Source organism: Lampetra fluviatilis, chromosome 19 (genome assembly GCF_964198595.1).
Source record: "Lampetra fluviatilis chromosome 19, kcLamFluv1.1, whole genome shotgun sequence".
NCBI classification, from domain to species: Eukaryota; Metazoa; Chordata; class Hyperoartia; order Petromyzontiformes; family Petromyzontidae; genus Lampetra; species Lampetra fluviatilis.
Window position 1 is genome coordinate 1,813,194 of NC_136293.1, and position 22,852 is coordinate 1,836,045.

Sequence of the window (22,852 nt, forward strand, 5' to 3'; positions counted from 1 at the left end):
AGCTCAAGAGATCTAAAAGGTGGCCATTACGAGGGGCAGAGCCAGCCCCAGCTCAGGCCAATATAACGAGTGCCCCGTGAAGGGCTCGGGGTTCTTCGGGTGTTGGTGAAGAAGATCCACGTCGGGTTAAAGAAGTCTCTAGTCACACGGTCCGGGACCCAGCTCGTGGTCCAGACCGGGATAGCGAACCGTGTCCTATTTTGCTGTAGCGTGGTTAGATGGGCGTTCAACACCCAAGTGTAGGTTACGTTATGTTGTGTGTTGAGTTGGTGTAATAAATAGTGTTTGCTTCTAAGACAACATATGCGACTCAGTTGGACTCACTACACTTGCATTATAATTTTTAGAGCAGTTCATATTTTGATGGTATCATGTGGTCATGCTCCATCACATGTTTTAAATCTATTACACAGTGAATATTAAACTGAAGCTTGACTTAAAAATGTTTATCGCAAATCAAATCGCAATATCTGTCATAAAAATCGCAATTAGATATTTTCCCCAAATCGTTCATCCCTAGTGGGAATTGCACATTCTCATGGCGGGTGTGTGTGTGTATCCATAGGACAAACACAAAGTGGAACAGTCCTCATATTTCGTGTGGAGGGACGAGATCTGTGACGCAGGCAATACAATACATATTGCAACCCCACCGCTGTGGGGACTGCACCTATTTTATTTACGAACCCTGCGAAAAGGGTGCTGTTGAAGCTGCTACATATACTGCTGCAGATAATGATACTGCTTTGAGTGGTGGTGCTTATAGTGTGGTGGTAGTGGAGATGGTGCTAATGATACTGTTTTTAGTGGTGGTGGTAGTGGTAGTGTGGTAGAAATGGTGATGGTGCTGACGATACTGGCTTTAGTGGTGGTGGTAGTGTGGTTGGTAGTGGTGATGGTGCTCATGATACTGGTTTGATTTGAGGTGGTAGTGTGGTGGTAGTGGTGATGGTGCTGAAGATACTGGTTTGAGTGTGGTGGTCGTAGTAGTGCTGATGATACTAGTTTTTAGTGGTGGTATTGGTCATGGTGCTGATGATACTAGTAGAGTGTGGTGGTGGGAGTGTGGTGGTAGTAGTGATGGTGCTGATACTGGTTTTTAGTGGTGTTGGTGGTCGTATGGTGGTAGTGATGTTGTTGATACTGGTTTGAGTGGCGGTGGTAGTGTGGTGGTAGTGGTGATAGTGCTGATACTGGTTTTTAGCTGTGGTGTGGTGGTCGTGATTATGGTGCTGATGATACTGGTTTGAATGGTGGTACTGTGGTGGTAGTGGTAATGGTGCTGATGATACTGGTTTGAGTGGTGGGAGTGTGGTGGTAGTGGTGATGGTGCTGATGATACTGGTTTGAGTGGTGGGAGTGTGGTGGGAGTGTGGTGGTAGTGGTGATGGTGCTGATGATACTGGTTTGAGTGATGGTAGTGTGGTGGTAGTGTTGATGGTGCTGATGCTACTGGTTTTAGTGGTGGTAGTGGTGATGGTGCTGATGGTGACCGACGTGACGTCAGCACGCGTGATGTCACGAGCAGATGCCGGCCGCGCCGCGTGGGGTCTCCTCCTCCACGTTCCCGCTCCTCCTCCTCCACCACCACCTCTCCTCCTCCTCCCGCTCCTCCTCCTCCCGGAGCGCACAGAGAGCCGATGCGGCCGCCGTCTCCGTCCACCGCGCGACGCGAGCCAAAAAACACCAAGCAGCAGGAGTCATCGTCGTCTCTTCTTACCGCTCTTTACCTCTCCCCTCTTTTAACCGTTTATTTTTTTTATCTCAAATTGTTTTTCCAATTGCGCCAATTTTTTTTTATTCTTTCTCCATTTTAGTTTTTCTTCCTTCAGGGAACGCGCCTTGACAATTTTGTTCCGTTTGGTTATATATACCATTCGATCGTCGCGTCAATGCGAGTTGCGATTTTGGCGAGGAATTAAACAAATAAAGGGTTCGCGTGGATAATTTGTATGCCGGTAGGCGCGCCAGCACTTATTGCAGAATTTTTAGGTTAGCCGCGCTTGCTCTCGCAACATCTCTCTCTCCTTTCCCTACGCTTGCTGTATTTCTATTCGTTATTATCGGTGTTATTTTCCTTTCTTTTTATCCTAAAAATCAGCCCATCAACCCCTCCCTCCTCCTCATCGCAAGCCCTGTCACCCCGCTCCATCCTCTCAGCACCCCACCCCTACCCCCCCATTCCCACCGGGTATCGGCGGCGCAGATAAAACCGTCAGTCCACAGGATACAACAATAGAAGGTAGTTTGTTCAGAAGATAGGCAAAAAAAAGGGGGGGGGGGCAATGGTTGGAATAATGCAATTGTAATTAAATGACACAACAACAGTTTAGGTTGTCTTAGTATGCACGATTCGGTCGAATTGATGGAGGAAGCTACAGGCTTTAATGGTATATGTTAAATAATAATATATATCTCAAATATGAATAAAGCGTACTCCCGGTGCCGTATATGAAAACCCGTGATTAATAATTGAACATTAAATAATTTCGCAAAAGGAGTGGCAATCGTAAAACATTTAAACAAATAAGAATAATCACCAAATTGTACGCATGTCACAACATTGCCTGAATAGAGCGATACAGGGTGTATCGTTATATTAAACGTCAGCAATCATTACATATATAGCAGGGCTCTAGAATCATAGTAGGAGTAATAATTAAATAATCTCTGGGTACAATTGGTAGCTGTTGTTGCTGCTGCTGGGTGTGCATGTGGCTTGGAGCCGGCTGTCTCTGCCTGTGATGGCCGGGCTGTGATGATAGTGATGATGGCGCTTCGGCTGGTGTCGGGGTGGCGGCCCGGGTCTGTCGGCATGCGGGAGCCTCCGGGATGGACCAAGATCCAGCGCCGCCGTCGTCACAATCAGCAACAGCAGCAGCACCAGCAGCAGCTTCACGAGCATCACGGCCACCACCACCACAATCACGACCACCACCATCACCACCAAAATCACCATCATGAAAAACGCCATCAATACAATCGCCAAGACTTGCAGCAGATTTGGAAGCAGGATCGACGGAGACCTGTTCGAGAGGAGCAGCAGAATCATCATCATCAGCAGCAGCTTCTTCAACAACATCATCATCCTCCTCAACAGCAGCAGTGTCCTGCATTTATATTCTGGGGCCGCACCGACTACACGGAGTGGCAGCCCATTCTCCTGGCCCCGCCAGCCCGGCAGGACAAAGAGGAGGGGAAGAGAATAATAAAGGAGAGGGAGAAGACGACGACGATGCTACAGGAGGAGGAGAAGAGGGAGGAGGTGGTGGATGTCGCCGGGGTTTCCCCCACCGTGGCGTCGCGAATGGCTGCGGTTCCTCTCCGAATGTCGAGGCGCGTTCTCCTCTTGGCTCTCATGCTGCTGTCTCTGCACGCCTGGTGAGGATGCCATGCCGCCGTATTCCATTCACATTCACGACCCCCCCCCCCCTCTTTCTCTCACAAGAGCGAGTCATCCATCGCCAGTCTACATCCATAACCCTGACGCTCATCATTAGTGCTGCCATCACGGTGGCTCATCGTCATTATTATTCAGAATTGAAATCGGGAGATGCTGTAATACACTGCGTGGGAATGGCGGCAGTCGTATCCGTGGTGTAGTCATTACTAAGACCATCGCTGTATGCATGTGTACGTGCATGCATGAGTGTGTGTGTGCGCGTGTGTGTGATATACGGTACACATAGTACACATGAATGGCAGCGTTTGCAGTGGTCATGTTGTGTGTGTGTGCACGCTGGGGCACTGCTCACAGGACGCGTGTATGGAGGGAAATCTGATCATTGTTTTGCCACATTGACATCATGAATTGACATTCAACGGCGTTATCATTGTCACCAACTCTGCAGGAACAATCTGGGAATTTCAGCGTCGTGTAATCTAACGGGTTGTAGGGGGGGCTTGCGGTGGTTATCACACTGCGATTTTAACTCGGTGGCCTTAGCTCGATTTTGGGCCGTGGCTAATATCAGTGGTGAGCGATATCAGAACTGGTGGTGCTCAACAACCTCGCACTGGACAGCGTGCTGTGAAGTATGGGCAACTGGCACGCGATGCTGCGAGACTTTCATCCTGCAGTTGATTGACGAAGGACTGTGAATATAATTCTATGTAAAAAAAACGTTGAAAAAACGTTGAAAAGCGTATATGTTTTTGGCATATGTGCATTGTCTTTCGTAGATGTGACTCGGTATTGTATTTTATAAACAATTTATAGAGAAGAGCTTCACATGTAGCCTGGCGCTCGTAAGGAATCGTGCATTATTGTGCTGTGATGACCGTGATTAGATTTGAATTGGATCACTCAAGTGGACATTCCATTGTGAGGTTTGAATGAAAAAAAACAGGGCTTTCATTGGTGTACCTATTTATTTATTGGGGGAGAAAAATTGGTCATCAACAGTTTTGCTGTGGTACAGATGTGCTTTAAGCCTTTACATACCACTGTATGTGATGGCCGCATACCTTCTTTGGGATTCCTGGTATGTATTATGTGGTGTCTGCCATATTATGAGAAAAGGGCCAGGCTAGCAGTACATTGTGCACGTCCGTTTATAAATGAAAGTCTTATTTCGGTGGAATTTAATCTACCCATATTAACGGTAGAAATTGGAGAGAAAAAACCCACCAAATTGAGGCACAGTAATTGGCTGGAAGAGAAAAGCATTTTGGGGGGATTAGGCATGCAATGATAAAAACATAAATATATAATGATGAAAAAAGGGAGTGATCACAAGGCATTTCAGACCAAGTCCTCGCCAAGATGTCGCCAATATTCCAATAACCATTGAAGTATAATGTACAGAAGAGCTCATGGTATTCTCTGGCAGTTCTCCTACAGCGCAGAGTGACGTGCTCGTGGCACAGTCCCAGTGTTGTAGTGCGAACAAGCAAACAATTCTCGTATCTGTCCTACCGCGTAAAAAAAAAGTAGCCGTAAATATTTTTGCACATCCCATCAGCTGCACTGCCTTTTGGGAGTGCGTAATTTCAGCAGCCTTGGTTCAACACGTGCAAAACTGTGGACCGGTTTCAAAATTGAGCGTCTCACCAGCAGTCAGGACTACTTGAACCAACGATGGTGAACGTCTGGGCAGCGTATGATTAATTTCATTTTTCTGGAGATTCCATGTGCCACCGTGAACATGGGATTTCGCATTAAATGCAATGTTTTCCACGCAAGTATGGTTCATTGTTTTTCGCGAAATTAATAGGAACACAGTTTCGCATTGTTTCTAATTCAAACCTCACAATTCCCAGAATTCCAAGTATATATATGGAGACTTGAACCTGAATACTGCATATCATTACGGTTTTTTTTTCTGAATACTGCCGATGATTCTGTAAACTCCGGTTACTCATTTTGATTTTGTCGCCCTGTCTGCTCTTTGGAGATGCCATCATGTCATCCATCTTTGGTCCCTCCCATCTTTAGCTTGCCATTCTGTCTCATGTCGTCCTTCACTTGGAATTCATTTCAGCTACAAAGTGGCAAAAATATATATATATATAACACGGTAAACTTCTGCCCATTCTCAAACATTGGGCAGCACAAATCTCAAATGGCAAACCCGAGCCAGTGGTGGTAATTCCTCATTCCTCTGGCAGGGACAAGTCTTTGCTAAGGGCAACCACTGCTGGCACCCGATGGCAAGAGTACCACTGTTCATCCATAAAAGGGAATTGAAATATCGAAAAAGAAACGATTTGATTATTTTTATTGGCCACTCTGTAGGTGTCTTAGTCAGGGTCATTGACTCTCCTAATCACTTAATTTCCTTTGCGTGATACTTTACATCTAACGTTAGGTCAAATGTGGCTGTTTATTGTCCCGTGTCATTTTGTTTCACGTGTTTTACATCACGTCAATTATCACTCGATATGTGTATATATAAACGGTGTGTTGTTTGATTACACGTCCCCCGCAAGCCATGTGTAAAATATTGCGGGAGACAGATATTGAGCATGTGGATGGGGTGCGGAAGTACGAAACAAATCATGAACCATTTTCACATGGGCGGCACCATGCATCCTTTGAGTCATTTAATAATGCATTGGCTCTGGTGAATAGGCAACATTAAGCAGAACATCTTTAAAAGTACAGCAGATGCATAGCGGATGTTGTGTGTAGATCATGACATGTGGAAGTGGGATATGGTTTGATTTTGTGTTGGTTTGTGTGGGGAGGGCGTTCTAATGGTGTGGAGTTATTTTAGTGATATTAAAAGCCCGCATCACCCAGTTTGCTATATTATGCCTTTTGTGTAATTGGTTGTAGCGCTGGCAAGATTGAAGAGGATGATTTCCAGGATATGAACGCTAACAAGACATGGGTCCTGGCCCCCAAAGTCTACGAAAGCGACGTCACCCAAATTCTCAACACGCTTCTGGAAGGCTACGATAACAATCTGAGACCGGACATCGGCAGTAAGTTCTCGCTTTTTACAGATACATTTTCACCATCTGCACTCGCCCACCCACTGAAAATTTGCTGTGACTCGGGTAACATGTGCACGGTGGGACATTCAAATGTACTTTGTTGGCAATATTGGCCAAAAATTCATGGCAATATGAAAATCGGTTATTTGGAGAGATAGTTTATTTACGTAATTACTTGCCCTTGTGGCAAAATATACTTGCCACCTGGGAATTTCAAGAGGGAATATTACATATGCTTATGAAACAAATATTTTAAGTTATCTTTGTACTTTATTGCATACTTAAGTTAATTATATGTTTTATTAAAGTGATGGTAATTACCAATTTTAAATAAACATAATTGAATAGCACCATGATGTAATAAAGCTCACGTTGTATTATGGATGAGCAGCGGGTAATGCGTCATGTTTCTCAAGTGTCATCCACAAGCGTCTACAAACCTCGGGTTTATATCCACAAATATCAGCATTGTCATTGTACGATATCTATCCAAAATATTCGAATGCTCATTTATGTCGATGCCAGTCTTTTGTAGTATAAGTCCATCTTCTTTACAAATGAGTCGATTTGACCAATCCATTTCCACTTTGGTTGTCCCCTGTATTGTTTGCTTGGTTGTCATTTTATAATCAGGTTTGAAATTCATTTATCACTCCTTTTGTGACAGTTTGCTGAAATGCAGTTGATTTTTTCCCCTTGTTATTAAAGTGAGTATGGTATAAATATTTATTATTCTTCAGTGCGATTAATTTGTTCCCTGTTGCTTTTTGAGTCATAGCAAACATATTATTTTACCAAGGAAAACCAGAGTTACAATGCCCTTTTTCAATAGGGGTCTGCTTATGACTTTTAGTCAGTTGCTTCTTTACTTGAATATTTTGTTGTAATATTGGAGGATATCAGAACACTTGGAGAAAAGCAGTGATGCAGATGCGAGGCTAACACTCGCAACTTTGTACAAACAGGACAGCGACCTGGCTGTCGTAGTGTCTCTTACAGGCACCTGCTTACCTGCAGATAGGGGCCCTGCAAAGGCTCTATCTAGGGTTGCCACCTGCCCAGGTTTAACCCAAATTTGACCTGGACAGTCTGGGATTTGGCATTTGTGTTTTGGTGGCAGGTATTGATTTGTAATGGTATATGGTCTCTTACTGTGTTGAACTTTATTGTAATGTACTGCAAAATTTGATATTAGACCTGGGCTGACTGAAAAACATTTCTGGACTTTTGCCTATAGTGTAAAAGGTGGAAAGCCTGTCTCCATCCTAGTGTGATTTCATCATCTCCACCTGCATGCCACTGGAGAATAGATTTTTATTAATCATAGACTTCCTTTAATTATTTACGTGTAATTTTCACGTATTTGTGTCATATCCGTTGTAAGTGATATTGATTCTAATTATTTGTGTTGGTGAAGGCCTCCATGGAAAATAGATATATTTTTCTCAAAATAAATATTCGATTATTTCAATCCCATTTCTTTCAGTAAGGTTCTTATTTAGATTGAGACATTGTCCCAGTCTCAGAATAGTATGCCATGTCAGCAACCAACCGCAAAATATATACATAAAATTTGAGCAGCATTTTATATTTCGATTTAAAGCTTTCGTGAATGCAGAGATTCAACTTATTGGTTCTTTCGGTAAAGTCACGTAGAAGGGAAATAATAAAATAATAAAAATAAAACATAATAAAAAAATTCTCACGACGTTTCGGCCACAACGCAAGCAGCCGTCCTCAGGTGAAGACCAGGTTTGTCGGAGAGACAGCGTCTGAATGAAACGCAGCATTTTATAGTATTTTTAGTAGTTCCCTGTTTTTGAACAATGTTGGAAGGAGCTCTATTGAAATGCAACTAAATGCTGCTCAATTCTTGTGGATGACCAACGATGTAAAGCTTAGGAATACATTAGCTTAGTCACATCATTTGGTGTCCTTTCTCAAGCCACCGCATGGAGACTTATTTATGAACAACCTTGACGAGAGAGCAAATTTGTTTGTATATTCATGGTACTCAATAAAACGGTATGCTACGTATTCCCATGCTCCCACAGTCCCTTATTTCACATCTTTTTAGATTGTTGCTTTTATGAGACATTCTAGGTATTGATAATTATGGGAAGACAAAATCAGGTTTTCAAAGCATTGCCTCCCTCTTTAGTGCCAGACATGAAAATATTGATTAAAAAAAATCAATTCCGTCCTGCTAAACCAAGTAACAGGAAATCATCACCAGCCATTATCTATCCACTGCCGGATGAAGGCCCCCCTAGCCTTCGCCATTTCCCATGATCCTGCATTACAACAATCGGTCTCGCTCCTGCATGCGCGCCGCCGATTGAAGATGACGAAATGCCTCATTCTGATCTCTCTTTCCGCCAGGAACTGTATTCGTATGTATGTATGTATGTTGATCTTTTTTCACACCGTACGTAGCCAACCGTGCTGAGAGGTGCGGGGGGAAGGACAATATACTAAACACGAGAAAAGCAGTTCTAAAGAAATGAGTTTTCAATATAGATTTGACAGTGCATAGCTGCAGTCTCTTCCTAATATTGGAAGCAAGAGCGTTCCAGACTGCTGCAGAAGCACATCTGAAAAAAGGCGCGATGCAGTGACCATGTTTGTGTTCGATGGCTCGCCAAAAACCTTTAAGACTCAGCTTGTTGCACCATGAGGATTCAGCTCTTGTGCGGCAGCTACATTGATTGTTGCATCAGGGCTCTGTGAGAGATATCAACAGCTTTGGGTTAGGGGCTTTATCCAGCAGTGAATAGAAATTGGCTGATGATCTTTTTTATTGTAAATGCCATTTCCTTGTGACCATAAAACATACAGCACTTTTTAGCAAAGTGTATATGTCCTGTTGTTAACTAGTTTAAATTATAAGTGTGTGTCAAAATACATGCCGTATATGCCGTTTAGCAAATCTATATATTACACACATCTGCTAATTTTATGTAGGTTAAGAAAAGATATTCATCTATATATAATTATTGTTTAATGAATTGAGCACAATAAGTGTGAAAGCAATTGGAACAATGTTCCTGTGTGTGGTATGACAGAAAATTATTCTTAAAAAAAAATTATGACATTGGAAATTTTGCAAAAGTCAAAGATCAATATATTCACAGTGAGGTTCCCTGTCATTGGGCTTGTCCATTCACGGAAATTCCACCTTGCTTCGGTGAGCCAGTCCATCATAAGACAACCACTGTTGTAGCCTAACAAAGTTAAGCAAAAAGTTTGAACTCTAAGACTATTCATTGGATAAACACGCTGTAGATGATCGCGGTGACTCTAGTTCGATTCCTGGCCACGGCTAACATCAGTGGCAAGTGATATCGGAAGCAGTCATGCCCTCCCCACTCCCCTTCATCAGAGAATGTGGCTGCTGTTATTACTTACAACGTGATAAGCTACTTCGTTGAGCTATCATTTTTGGCCAGGTTATGAAAAAGAGCTATATAACTCAGTGGGGCCTTACCTGGTAAAAAAAAAAAAGTAAACCCAAAGTGACCAGCCTGGTGAAGTATGGTCAAAAAGATGCCATGAACGACGTGGAGTAAGTGGGGTCCGTCATCCATTTGTGCTTTGAGTGCTGTAGGTTGGCAATCACCCGATCGGGAATTCAGCACTCAGCTGGTGCCATCATATGCATTATATGCTAATAACATGTCCAACTTTTAAATACTGCACGGAGTTTTAAAGTGTCCCTGTTGTGGTGGGCTACATACTCTGGTAAAGTTTTCCATTGGGTAGATCTTTGCAGAGTAAACTATAAAACTATCAACAATTGTTTTGTTACAAGGTAAGGGCCACTGAGCTATATAGCTCTATTTTGGAAGCAACCTGGTCACAAAAGAGAGCTCAGCGAAGATGGCTTATCATGTGGAAATTTATAGCAGCTAAATAGTCTAAATACATGTTTCTAAATGTGGAGTGGAAAATTGGAGGACCCGAAAAAAATCCACGCGACCACGGGGAGAACATGCAAACTCTAAATATATGTAGTAGGTTCCAGGAGACTTGGACGACGTAGTTGGAGGCACACTTATTTATTAACCACAATGTACATAACAGGCCGAGATGTACAACACTCTAAGGGGTATCGGCCCCTTCACCCGTCTAACATGGAGATCACACAATCTATGTCACGGCTAGCCTACTCCTAGGTCCTCCACTACAGGGCTAGGGGAGGCTAGCTAACCCAGCTCTGGTTAAGCTGGGATTACGGCACCCTGAGTCCCCAGACCGGCTCTTACAAGAGCATCGGCTCTGGGCTCTTGGGGCCACGCCACTGGCTTGCCCTAGTCGGTCCTGAGAAGGACAGCGATCCAGGGGAGTCCCAGGGCCTATCTAGCCGGTCTTCTTGCTTCGCTGGTTAAGGCTGAACACTGAACCCCGAGCCCTCCGGCTCACTGCCTTATATAGCAACTCCCCCACTGAGGGGTGGGGCGTGGGGGATCCCAGCGCCGTGTTAGACCCACCGGCTAAACGGTGCAGACGTGGATGTAAGCACCTCTTGGCGTACGGGCATAATCACGCCCAGTGTGTTTGTTTTGCCCTCCATAACATCTCTACATCACCCCCCCCCCCCTGTACAGCCCGCAGCCGTCCCGGCTGCAACAAATCACAATAAAGATGCATCCCCCAAAATCCGTGTGTGCCTCGCGTAATAAGCAAGAACAACAACAAGAAAGAGAAAAATAACCCGACGCACCACCCCCCCCCGAATAAATACCCCATCCCGTTAAAAAAACCCACATATATACAATTTCCAGGACCCCCCCCCACCCCACGACCCCCGCAAGGGCCGCACAAGCGGCCGAACTCACAAAAGTCTGCGCGTTTTGGCGCGCGTTCTTGCAGCGGGTTGGCCCAGTGGTGGGTGTCAACAGTCCGGGTGCGAGAGTGTCTGGCTTCGCTGCTGAGCGACCCCCGACCCCCCCGGGAGGGGTTCGCGGTCGTGAGCACGTCAATCCTGGTGCACCTGGAGGTGGAACAGTCGGTGGCAAGTTAGGCGAAAGCAGCGAAGTCGGACTCCGGGAGTCGGTGGAGCCCTCACATGTTTGGCCATGCGTGTGTGTGGTATGAACATGGGGCGCAACGAACGGTTTCAACCTGGAAGGGTGCACGAACCACCGACGCTTCCCCCATCGGATACGCACACATTGTGGCCGCAAGACCTGCACCACTTCCACGGGCCCCCGCCACGGCGCACCAGCTTAGACGAGGTCGCCAGTGGTATTTGGGGACAGTGTAACCACGCCTTGTCACCTGGTTTCCACTGGAGCACATGTGCCCGACCCAGCCTGAGCCTCTCATTCGCCCTTTGGCGGAGTTCTGAATTCTGGATGGCCGCCTCCCGCGCCTCTGTCAATTTAGCGATGTTTAATTTGACATGGTCGGTCAATTTTGATTTAGCATGCGGCGTGGAGATCTGCAGCTGAGTCGCGACAGGTGGGTTAGCCTCGCGGCCGTACATTAGGAAGAAGGGCGAAAATCCGGTCGCCGCATGAGGAGCCATTCTGTATGCCACCAAAACCCCCGGAATATGAAGGTTCAAATCAGTCTGGGATTCAGAGACCTGTTGGGACAGCATGGACGTGATAGTCCGATGCAGACCCTCCACCATCCCGTAAGTTTGCGGATGATATGGGGAGGTACGAATTTTTTTCGTTCCCAGGAGCTCGCATACTTCGTGTAGAAGTTTACCGGAAATTTTTTTTACCCTGGTTGGTCAGCAGCCGCTCCGGAGCACCTTTGTCGAGGACATAGCCCCGGACAAAGGCCTCCACGATGGCTGCTGCCGACTGGTTGGCGAGGGGCCAGGCCATAGGCCATCGCGTAAAATATTCTACCCCGGTCAATAGGTATCTATTTCCCCTAGGTGTAGTGGGGAATGGGCCCAGAATATCAAGCGCAATGAGCTCGTTAACTCGGGAAACTTTGATAGACTGCAATGGTGGGTTAGACCCCCGCGCTGGTGGCTTCTGTTGCGCGCACTGAGTACACGACCCTAAAAGATCACCCACGTCCCTTGCCATGCCCGGCCAAGAAAAATCCAGCTGGAGCATGGCAAGGGTTTTGTGAGTCCCCAGGTGAAGGAGTCGCTCGTGCACAGCCCACACCACTCTACCCATCAATGCGGAAGGCACCACCAGCCGGTGGCGGCGGGATCTCCCGTCCCAATGCATCAAAAGACCCTGAAATAACCCCCACGAGTCGACATTTTCCGCCCCCCGACCAACTCCCCCGATGCGACGGCGCAAAGCGAGGAGGGAGATGTCCTCCATTTGGAGGCGCCCCCACTCCGCAACAGACAACCCCAGCAAAACATCCCTCCCTTCTTGCTCAATAGGACCCGCAATCGGAGGCGCATCAGCGGCGGCCGCAAGGACCGAATCAGAGATCACATTCGGAGGTCTGCAACGCCCCGAACCCAGGAGGCAAGCGCACTCGGAGGTGGGCGGCAAACGCGACAGAGCGTCTGCGTTTGTGTGCGAACGCCGTTACGATAAGTAGTTTCAAAATCGAAATTTTGGAGAATCTCCAACCATCGAGACAATTGTCCCGATGGCTGTTGAACCCGCAAGGCGTACTGCAGCGCCGCATGATCTGTGCGGACAGTGAAATGATGACCGTACAGATATGGGCGATATTGCTGAATGAAGTAAACGATTGCCAATAGTTCCCGATGGGTAACACAGTATCTTTGTTCCGCTGGAGACAACACCTGACTGCCGTACGCAACCACATGCTCTACGCCCCCAACAACCTGCGAAAGCACGCCCCCAATGCCCGTGTTGATTGCGTCTGTATCGAGCAAGAAGGGTTTTGTAAAGTCAGGATAACTCAATGGCGGAGCCCCCACTAGGGCGTCCTGGAGGGAGCGAAAAGCAGCCTCCTCCTCCTGACCCCAATGAAACTTGACCCCTTTTGATGTCAAGGCATGTAAGGGTTTCGCAATTGTAGCGAAATCAGCGACAAACCGTCTGTAATATGACGCGAATCCAATGAAACTCCTGACCTCCCCCACCGAGGTGGGAGTCGGCCAAGAGCTGACACATTGTGTTTTGGCGGGATCTGTGGCAATACCTGAGCATCCGACAATGTGACCCAAATACCGCACGGATTTGCGGAGCAAATTACACTTCTGGGGCGTGAATTTCAAATTAGCAGCCCGCATTTTGAGAAAAACGGCACGCAACCTCTGGAGGTGTTCATCGAATGTTTTACTAAAGACGATGACATCGTCTAAGTAAATCAAACATGAATCCCATTGCAACCCAGCCAGGACCAATTCCATTAATCTCTGAAAAGTTTCCGGCGCTGAATGGAGCCCCATCGGCAAGCGGTTAAATTGGAAAAGGCCGTGCGGCGTACGGAAAGCAGTTTTAGGTTTAGATTCATCATGCAGAGGGAGCTGCCAGAACCCTGACAATAAATCCAATGTGGAGAAGAACCGCGCCCCCGCCAGGGCATCAAGCGATTCATCCATCCGAGGGAGCGGGTATGCGTCGGCTACAGAAATCTTGTTCAGCCGACGAGAATAGACACAAAACCGCAATGAGACTTCGTGTTTTTTAACTAAGATGATCGGCGCTCCCCAAGGGCTGGTTAGAAGGGGATATAATATCCGCAGCTAGCATGTCGTCTACGGCCAATTTGATATGATCCTTTTCGGCGGGACTCAACCGAAAAGAATTTTGGTGGATTGGTGCGCTGTCATTTGTGTCAATATGGTGTCGCAGCAGATTAGTACAACCAATATCGTATTTGTTTTGACTAAAAACGTCGGAAAACTCGCGCAGGAGGATTCGAAGCCTCTCACGCTGTGAGTCGGACAGGTCCGATGATCCCGCACAAAGCGCATCCAGCCACCACTCATCACGGTCCGAATGCGGTCGCGACGGAGGATCGGCGTTCACCTGACCAATTACCGGTTCCTCACAGGGTACCGGCGTCGCATGCGCAAGCACGGTCCCTTGAGGAACTACAGCCGTTCGCAATCCCACATTGAGGACCGCGATGAAGGGGTCCCCGTCCCCTTTCACAATGGTCTGGGCCACTATCAAATCGGGTCCGTTGACCCTGGCCCTAGATGGTCCCAACAGAACCCCCCGATCCCCAACGCCCTTAGTAAATGGTCGCCGCAGCCTAAGAGGCACGAGCATCTGAGCTCCCGGCGGTACGCGTACCGTCCTCGCAACCAGTGCCTGTACCATCGCAAATGCCATACGGACAGTAGCGGGGGAGGACAAAAACATCATACATCGGCCCTACGGGAGTTTGATACAACCCTGGTCGACCAAGATACGAATCGGCATTTTGGCCAAGAAATCCATCCCCAACAGGCACGGAACCACCAGCGAGGAGGAGACCAATATCGGGCCGCATAATTTGATGTCGCCAATATAAATTTGCGCGCGGATCTGTCCGTTAATGCCCAGCGAGCCCCCGTTAGCAGCGTATCATGGAACATCAACGGGGAGCAAAGGACGGCTTTGAACGGGGATAATGTTATAAATTAAATCGGACACAATAGTTGCCGATGCTCCCGTATAAACTAAGACCCGCAACTCAACCCCATCAATATGCCCCACAACGACCGACGACCCCGACGACGCGGCAACAACGCGATGGGCCAACTCGGACCGCTGGCCCAGTTGGAACGCACTCCCCAGCGTGGCACGTTTCGGCGCGACGACAGGCAATTTTCGACCCCCGTTTGTTGCAGTGCGTGAGTGTGTCACAGGTGTGTGCGTAGGCCAAACGTGGGATGCCACGACTCGCCGGAGTTTGCTGGTGAAGCTTGGGTAGAGGCGTGACGTCCGGCCGAGGCGTCGCACCACGCTGTCGAGGAGCCCGGCATCCCGAAGCCACATGGCCCCGGAGGCCACAGTTGTAGCAGCGCGTGAGCGCCCCAGATGGCTTGGACTGATCCTGACGGCTCGGTCCGTCCCGAGCTGGTCGTCCCCCGGATCTCCACTCCATCGGGCGATCCACAGCGCAGACCTCTTCCGATGGGAGGGTGGTTGCAGCCACGGTATGCCTGGCTGCAGCCTTGCTGGTCTTGTGACGCTGGGACAGCAAGTTAGCGTGGATGTGCCGCGCGGCCCGCAGGGAACACATCTCCGTGTCGTCTTGCACCAAGACGACAATGTCCAAATCGTCCGCCAACAGCAGTATCTTCTCTGCCACCATGGCGTCCACCCCTTCCTCGTCCATCCGAGGGAAAGCCGCCTTCGCTAGGGCCAGGAGAGCGGTGCGGTATGCCAGAGGCGATTCCTTGGCGCCCCGCTGGCGATCATAGAACAGCTGCCTGCAGTCAGAAGGTGGTCCATAGACTGCAGACAGGAGTTGAAGTGCCATTTGCAGCGTGGCGCGCTTCGCTCTTGGCGCCGAGGTGAGGGTAGCGAGGGCGTCACTGTCGAGCATCGCCGGTAGCGCACGTAGTGCTTCGTCATCCGTCCATTGTGCCATTTCTTGGTGAGCGAGGAAGCGTCTTCGGAAGGCTCCCCAGTCACCGTCTTCCCCCACAAACTCTTTGAGGGGTGGTAATCGCTGCTGTAACGCGGGGTCCGCAGCCGTAGATCGCGCCCCGTCGTTCCCGCCACTCCGCACAGTTTCGGCGGGAAGGGCGGGTGCCATCGGCAGTCGCTCTTCTGGTGACGCGCCGGCCACTATTGACGATGTGGCGGCTTCTGGTTGGCGAATGTCGGTCACCTGACGTAGCCTGGCCCCACCCTCAGCACCCACTGTACTGATGGCGGCAAATCCGACTTCCAGGCCCGTAGAAATGGCGGGAACCGGCGTCGTGTGTCGTTCGTCGTCGCACTGTGCAGCTCCTCCAGCCCCCAGGCGAGTGATTTCCTCCAACGTGGCGGCTGCCGCGTAGAGTAGCTTCGCCAGGCGGGAGTGAGCCAGCTGTAGTCCATCAGCCGACGGTCCCCACCCGTCCTGCCGTTGCGGTGTGGGTGGACTCGGCCCCGGTTGCTCGGATTCGCCCTCCGCAATCTCGGGACTCTGAGTCGGCCGAGGTTTCCTCATTCCCCGGTTCCCTGGTACGAGCCGTCCGACTTGTATCCATCCTTAGAAGACCACTTCTGACGCCAGTTGTAGTAGGTTCCAGGAGACTTGGACGACGTAGTTGGAGGCACACATATTTATTAACCACAATGTACATAACAGGCCAAGATGTACAACACTCGAAGGGGTTCAATCTTAATTTTGGAGCTTTCGTGACTGCAGGAATTATTCTTTGGTTCTTTCGGTAAAGCCACCCCACAGAGACGATCACCCCTCTCTGTACCTGTGTTGCTCTCTCTGTGTATCTTGGTGATATCTGTCTGCTTATATGTCTGTCTGTGGTTTTCTGGTTAGATGTTGTGTCGCTATTTCATTATACCTGATGATGATTGCTTGTGTTGCAATCGAAACGTCGTATGCTATTATTTAATTTATTATTTTATCTTTATACGTGACTTTACCGAAAGAACCAAAGAATAACTCGAAGGGGTATCGGCCCCTTCACCCGTCTAACAGGGAGATCACACAATCTATGTCACGGCTAGCCTACTCCTAGGTCCTCCACTACAGGGCTAGGGGAGGCTAGCTAACCCAGCTCTGGTTAAGCTGGGATTACGGCACCCTGAGTCCCCAGACCGGCTCTTACAAGAGCATCGGCTCTGAGGTCTTGGGGCCACGCCACTGACTTGCCCTGGTCGGTCCTGAGAAGGACAGCGATCCAGGGGAGTCCCAGGGCCTATCTAGCCGGTCTTCTTGCTTCGCTGGTTAAGGCTGAACACTGAACCCCGAGCCCTCCGGCTCACCGCCTTATATAGCAACTCCCCCACTGAGGGGTGGGGCCATGGGGGATCCCAGCGCCGTGTTAGCCCTCCAGGCTAAACGGTGCGAACGTGGATGTAAGCACCTCTTGGCTTACGGGCATAACCATGCCCAGTGTGTTTGTTTGGCCTCCGTAACACCTCTACATATACATGCGTCAGGATCGTAATTGAACCCATGACCTCCTACATACCAGGCGAGGCAGTTAACATCTCGAGTAGGAAAGCGCTGTAGTTGGCGAGTCATATGTTTATGATTTCATTAAGTTTTCACTATCTTCTTGGTTCTTTCGGTAAAGTCACGTAGAATTGAAATAATATTATTATTTCAATTCTACGTGACTTTCTTTCGGTAAAGTCACGTAGAATTAAAATAATATTATTATTTCAATTCTACGTGACTTTATTTCAATTCTACGTGACTTTACCGAAAGAACCAAGAAGATGAATCCCTGCAGTCACGAAAGCTTTAAATCAAAGTTTTCACCAATTACGGTATATCCCAATTATACTATCGGAAAGCACAGGACAAAGGCAATCTCCTGTTTGAAACTCCACTGCTGAAAACGACCCGTCACCACACATTCACCAAGCATCTAATGTATTGCAGACTCAGGAATATGACGTTTCACTCTGCAGTTGAGTAAGTGATCTTTATCTATTGGAAACATTCATTCTTAAACCTGAGAAAGGCCAAATTGGGTATGAAAAAGTGCAAATGTAATGTTGTTTTTGTGCAGTCATTTGTTACCAAGCTGAGACGACAAACTCGCTAAAATTGAGGATCAGGTGTTATTTTGGGGTTGCTGTCTGGTGATTTTAACACATGATCAGTCAGAACACTGAACTGGCATTCAACCATTGTAAAATATTTGAGGTTGTGTGTGTTTAAACGGAGCATTTGAAATTGCTTTCCATGTCGTTCGCGTTGCTTTAATGAACCATAGCAATTGGTTTCATTTCCATGACTGCGACACAGGCCATGAGAGTTTCAGTAAATCTTGAGGTTGGGCAATGCTGTGTATGCCATTATTGTTTTATTTTCGCAGTTTTATTCACAACTATTCTTGGTTTTAGATTTTAGGTTTATAGAAAACTGGGAGATGAATGTAAAGTTTATTTTATTAGGAATCTACTAGAGTTATGTACTATTCAATTCAGATTTGAAAACGAATTCCCGGTGAAACGTCATACTCGAATTGTACATATTATTTGGGTCTTTCTTCACTCTCTAACACACCGGTGTGCTGAACTAGTAACTAATTGGCATGTTTTGTTTACGTGACAAACTTTACTAATTGGCCATTCTCGGGTCGTGGCTGGTTTAACAATGCATTTATATTTATTTATCTAGAACTGCTTATTGTGTTTAGTTTGTTGTCTTTCGCCCACACCTCCGATTAGCACGGTTGGCTATGTACGGTGCAAACGAAGTTCAACATACATACAAAGTTCTGATCTAACAGTGTCTCATCAGCAGGTATTTAAGGCAAAGACCCTACCTTTAAGACACGTATCTTACTTCAACGCAAAATTATATTGCACATAGCACAAAATAATGGTTTGCATTGTTGCAGAGAATATAAATAACAAACTAGCAGTCTCCTTCCTATATCTGTCTCTCCACATGATTGGTGACATAAAGAGTACTATGATTTCTGAATGTGGAGAGAGATATATGAAAGAGACATATTCCCTACTTATCTATTTTGCTATATATGCTCATTTTAATTAGTTGCCCGATGGGAGTAGTACACTTTCCATATTATAATGACACGGGTCGGTTAATCCATAGCAAGATGAACTCCACAAAGGGGTACCAATTTTATGAACCACAGTAGTGTGATGGGCTTAATTGTAATCCCCCATGGGTTAGAATTTGCTCTCCGACCAGATTTCCATCACCTTGAAATTATTATTTATGTATTTATTAAGTGCATGGATAAATATATAATATGCTTTTCTGGCTTTTTTGCACGTTCAAAGAGCAATAATAGTGTCACTATATATGTATACTACTAAAAAGATCACCTCATTCACCTTTCCCTGCCTATAATAGAAAAAAATACGCCTCAGGCAATGGCTTTTCTTCACAGCAGAGATATGACAGAAGGATTTACTTTCTCATAGTTAGAATAGTGTATGCCTGTTACAGCTGGACAGACGAGAAATTATGTAAAGATAATCTCTGAAGGATTTCAAGTGGTCACAGCTGCTGGAATGAATGGCAGTGCATTATATGACTCCCAGTGACAAAAAGGGATGTTCTGAAGTCAACAATAATGTATCCCCCCCCCCTCTTCTCTCCAACCCACTCCGTCTACTCCCACGCTTGGTCCCCACTCGGTGGGGCATCGAGCCCAACTTTCTTCCCTCCTCTGAATTCACGTTAGGACCTATGCCCATGGAATTTCTGTAACTCCCCCCCCCAACCTCATCCCACGTCGCGGTTCGTGCTCAGTATCGGGCTCCTCCCACCGCGGTGGCGAGATGTTAAATCCCTCGCCTGGTATGCAGGAGGTTGTGGGTTCGATCCCGACCCCCGACCCCTGACGCCTGCTGTAAATTTTGAATTTACATGTCACTCTCCCCGTGGTTGCATGGATTTTCCTCCGGATCCCCTGGTTTTTCCCTCCACGTTTGCAAACATGCGTTTAAGAGTATTTGGCTGCGATACATTTCCACGTGATAAGCCACTTCATTGAGCTATATAATTTGTGGCTAGGTGACTTCTAAAAAAGAGCTTTACCTGGTAAAATGAAAAAAATATATAGTTTAGTTTATAATAAAAAAAATATTTAAAAGATGAACGAACTTCTCAAGCAAAATAGACTTAAACCTGAAATCCGCAAGGCAACTTATTTCACGATCAGAAACATGAACCTTTAAATCAAGGATACTGGATTCACGACTTGATTGGTTCAAGTACTAATCAGCTTGGTTATAGCAGGCAATGTGAAAACATATGCATCCACAGTGCATCGCGGCTAGTGCAGAAGATTGTTTTCATTTTTTACATAACTCAAGATTGTATATGGATTTACAACATGGTTTAATACCGTAAATTCTTACGACTCAAGTATACCGGATTTTGGGGTAAGGCAAAGAGTGCTACCGTACAACAACAAATCACGTAAAAATATACCCAAAATCTCGACCGGAACACGGTTCGCTCACAAAATGAAGCTGCATGCGGTACAACACGGCGAAAACATGCACGCTAAAATTGCGTGGCAAATTTGAAATACTTTATATAATGACTGGGAAGTGTAAGATGCTATCGCTGACCCCCCACCCCCATTAATCTGCTGCTCCCAATCGTTGCCGCCTACTCTGTTAGGGCAGTGAGCCCAAGTGCCTCCAGACGGCCACCTATTCCAGGGTGTTATACTGGTAGGAACCTCCTGGTTACACAAGCCCACAGGGGATTATTGTGTCTGTCAGTCCATCGTGCATCCAAAAATGGGAGGGGTGGGGCTGGGTGGAGAGGGGACTGTGATTAACGCCCCCGGATTGGTTGAAGTGTGTCATGTGACCGCGAGCTGCCCACTTCGTGTTGTGGTGCACCCCGCACCTCGGAGGCCCGAGAAGCGGTAAGATCACGGCCACAATCCGGGGGCCCTGAGGGAGAGCCGTGCTCTGTCCATTACATTAGTACTCGAGTTTTTTTGGTGCTTAAATCCACTGCTGGATGAAGGCCCACCGCACGCTGTGCGAGTGGATCGTAATGATTTACTTGACCAGTCTGTTTGGGGCCGCCGCACGCTATGGTTCTTTGGGGACGCTGCAGGCTGTAGTTGTGTGGGATAAATATATATTTTTATTTTGAGTGGGGACAGTCACAGAGGCGGAATTTGCACTGGGGGAGGGTGGGGAGGGGCTGGGTGGGGAGGGGTTGGTCACCCCGTGGTGCCCTTATAAAACTCAACGTTTAACCTACTCACGCCGGCTTGTGCCCGCCCTTACAGTCGGCCATATTTGCGGAATACACCACGCGCCGTTGACACTGCCCATTGACCGAGCAACCCAACGTTCCTACCAGCTCCCTCTGCAGGAATGTGTTTGTTACGGGTTCGACCACATTCTATTCTACTCTATTTAGGATTTATATAGCGCCCTTTACAGTATCTCGCTCTGTGATGTCCGTGTTCTGGGTTCTTGAGTAAAGAAAAAATAAAATATATCGCCGACCATTGCAATAATTACAATTGCCATGCGTTTGTGCACTCGCAATTCTAAACTTACTTATGTATCTGTTGAATTTGGTAAACCGTGCACTTTGGGGCCGTCCATAATTGACGTCACGCACCTGGGGGGGGGGGGGGGACACATTTGTGACGATGTGTGACGTCATCAAAATGCGCAACTTTAAATAAATATAGACAACACGTTCTACTTAATTAAATAGACTTCATAATACATGTTTTCTCCTACAACATCAGAGTGCAGCGGTACATTAAATACGCACTACAATGACAATAGTTTAAAGTTATTTGAAGCATGTTTTATTTTGGGGGGGGGGGGGGGTAGAGCTTTGTGACGTAATATTTGAGGGGGGGGTCTGACTTTTTATGACGCCGTATGATGAAGGGGGGGGTCAAAAATCGTCAAAAATCGCGTGACGTCATTTATGGACGTCTCCTTGAACCTGCCACACGTGGTCTCGATTTAATGCTGATAGTGCTGGCTTGTTTTTATTTAACATATATTCAACAAATAAACGTTTCAGCTTCCACATCCAGCGAACTCAAACCTCCACCACCTGTGTTTCATATGTCACGTGTTACTAAACTGTATATGTAATATGTATCTTTAACGGGTAAATATTTTATGTAACTTTCAGTGTGTTGGTTTAAGTTACTTCATATATTCGTGGAAGGACTGTCACTGGTGAGAGATCAGTCATGGTCGAAGTAGCAAAGAATGGTTGGCTGATTCTACCGAAAATTATCTCAATACAGAAATTTGGCTCAACAATGTGTCTGATTTAACTCCATGGACAAAGTACAGATGTCTCAAATTTAATGGTTAGTAAATTATGGCAAGACCTCATCACTTATGACATATCCTTTACTGGATGGTAATCTGTGAAAAAGCTTCATAGCTCATCAGATTCCTCCAGGACAAATAAAGATTCTGACTCTGACCATTTTTAATTCAGATAAGAGTAAGAATTGGGAATCGGGGTTAAAATCGACTCATGTTGCATTTTCATGGGTAAATAAATGTGGCAATTTTATTACAATAAGAAAAAAATCATATTTGATCACCGTTTGCATTTAAAACTTTAAATGTATCTCGGCACATTGTGCACGAAGGTACAGTAGCAATATACTGTGATGCAGCTGAACCACAAGCCTCCCAAGCAGAATGCCAAAGTACAACTCCTGCCTAGGGTTGCCTTTGACAGGGTGCCACGGTGGCGAGATGTTAACTACCTGGCCTGTTATGCAGGAGGTCGTGGGTTTGATGCTGACCCTGACGCCAGCTGTATATTTGAAGTTTGCGTGTCTCCCCATGGCCGCGTGAATTTTTCTGCAGGTCCTCCGATTTTCCCC

General features: G+C 46.9%; 1 protein-coding gene across 2 annotated transcripts in view; it reads left to right on the top strand.

Moving 5' to 3' along the window:
• LOC144937541 (gamma-aminobutyric acid receptor subunit gamma-2-like) overlaps positions 1-22,852 on the top strand; it is a 174,046-nt gene that overhangs the window by 35,604 nt on the left and 115,590 nt on the right. For both annotated transcript variants that reach the window (XM_078864799.1, XM_078864800.1), the window contains exons 2-3: positions 1,508-3,381; positions 6,281-6,429. In XM_078864799.1, coding sequence (XP_078720925.1) covers positions 2,759-3,381; positions 6,281-6,429 — 772 coding nt within the window. In that variant the 5' untranslated portion in view covers positions 1,508-2,758. The remainder of the gene's footprint in view (positions 1-1,507; positions 3,382-6,280; positions 6,430-22,852) is intronic.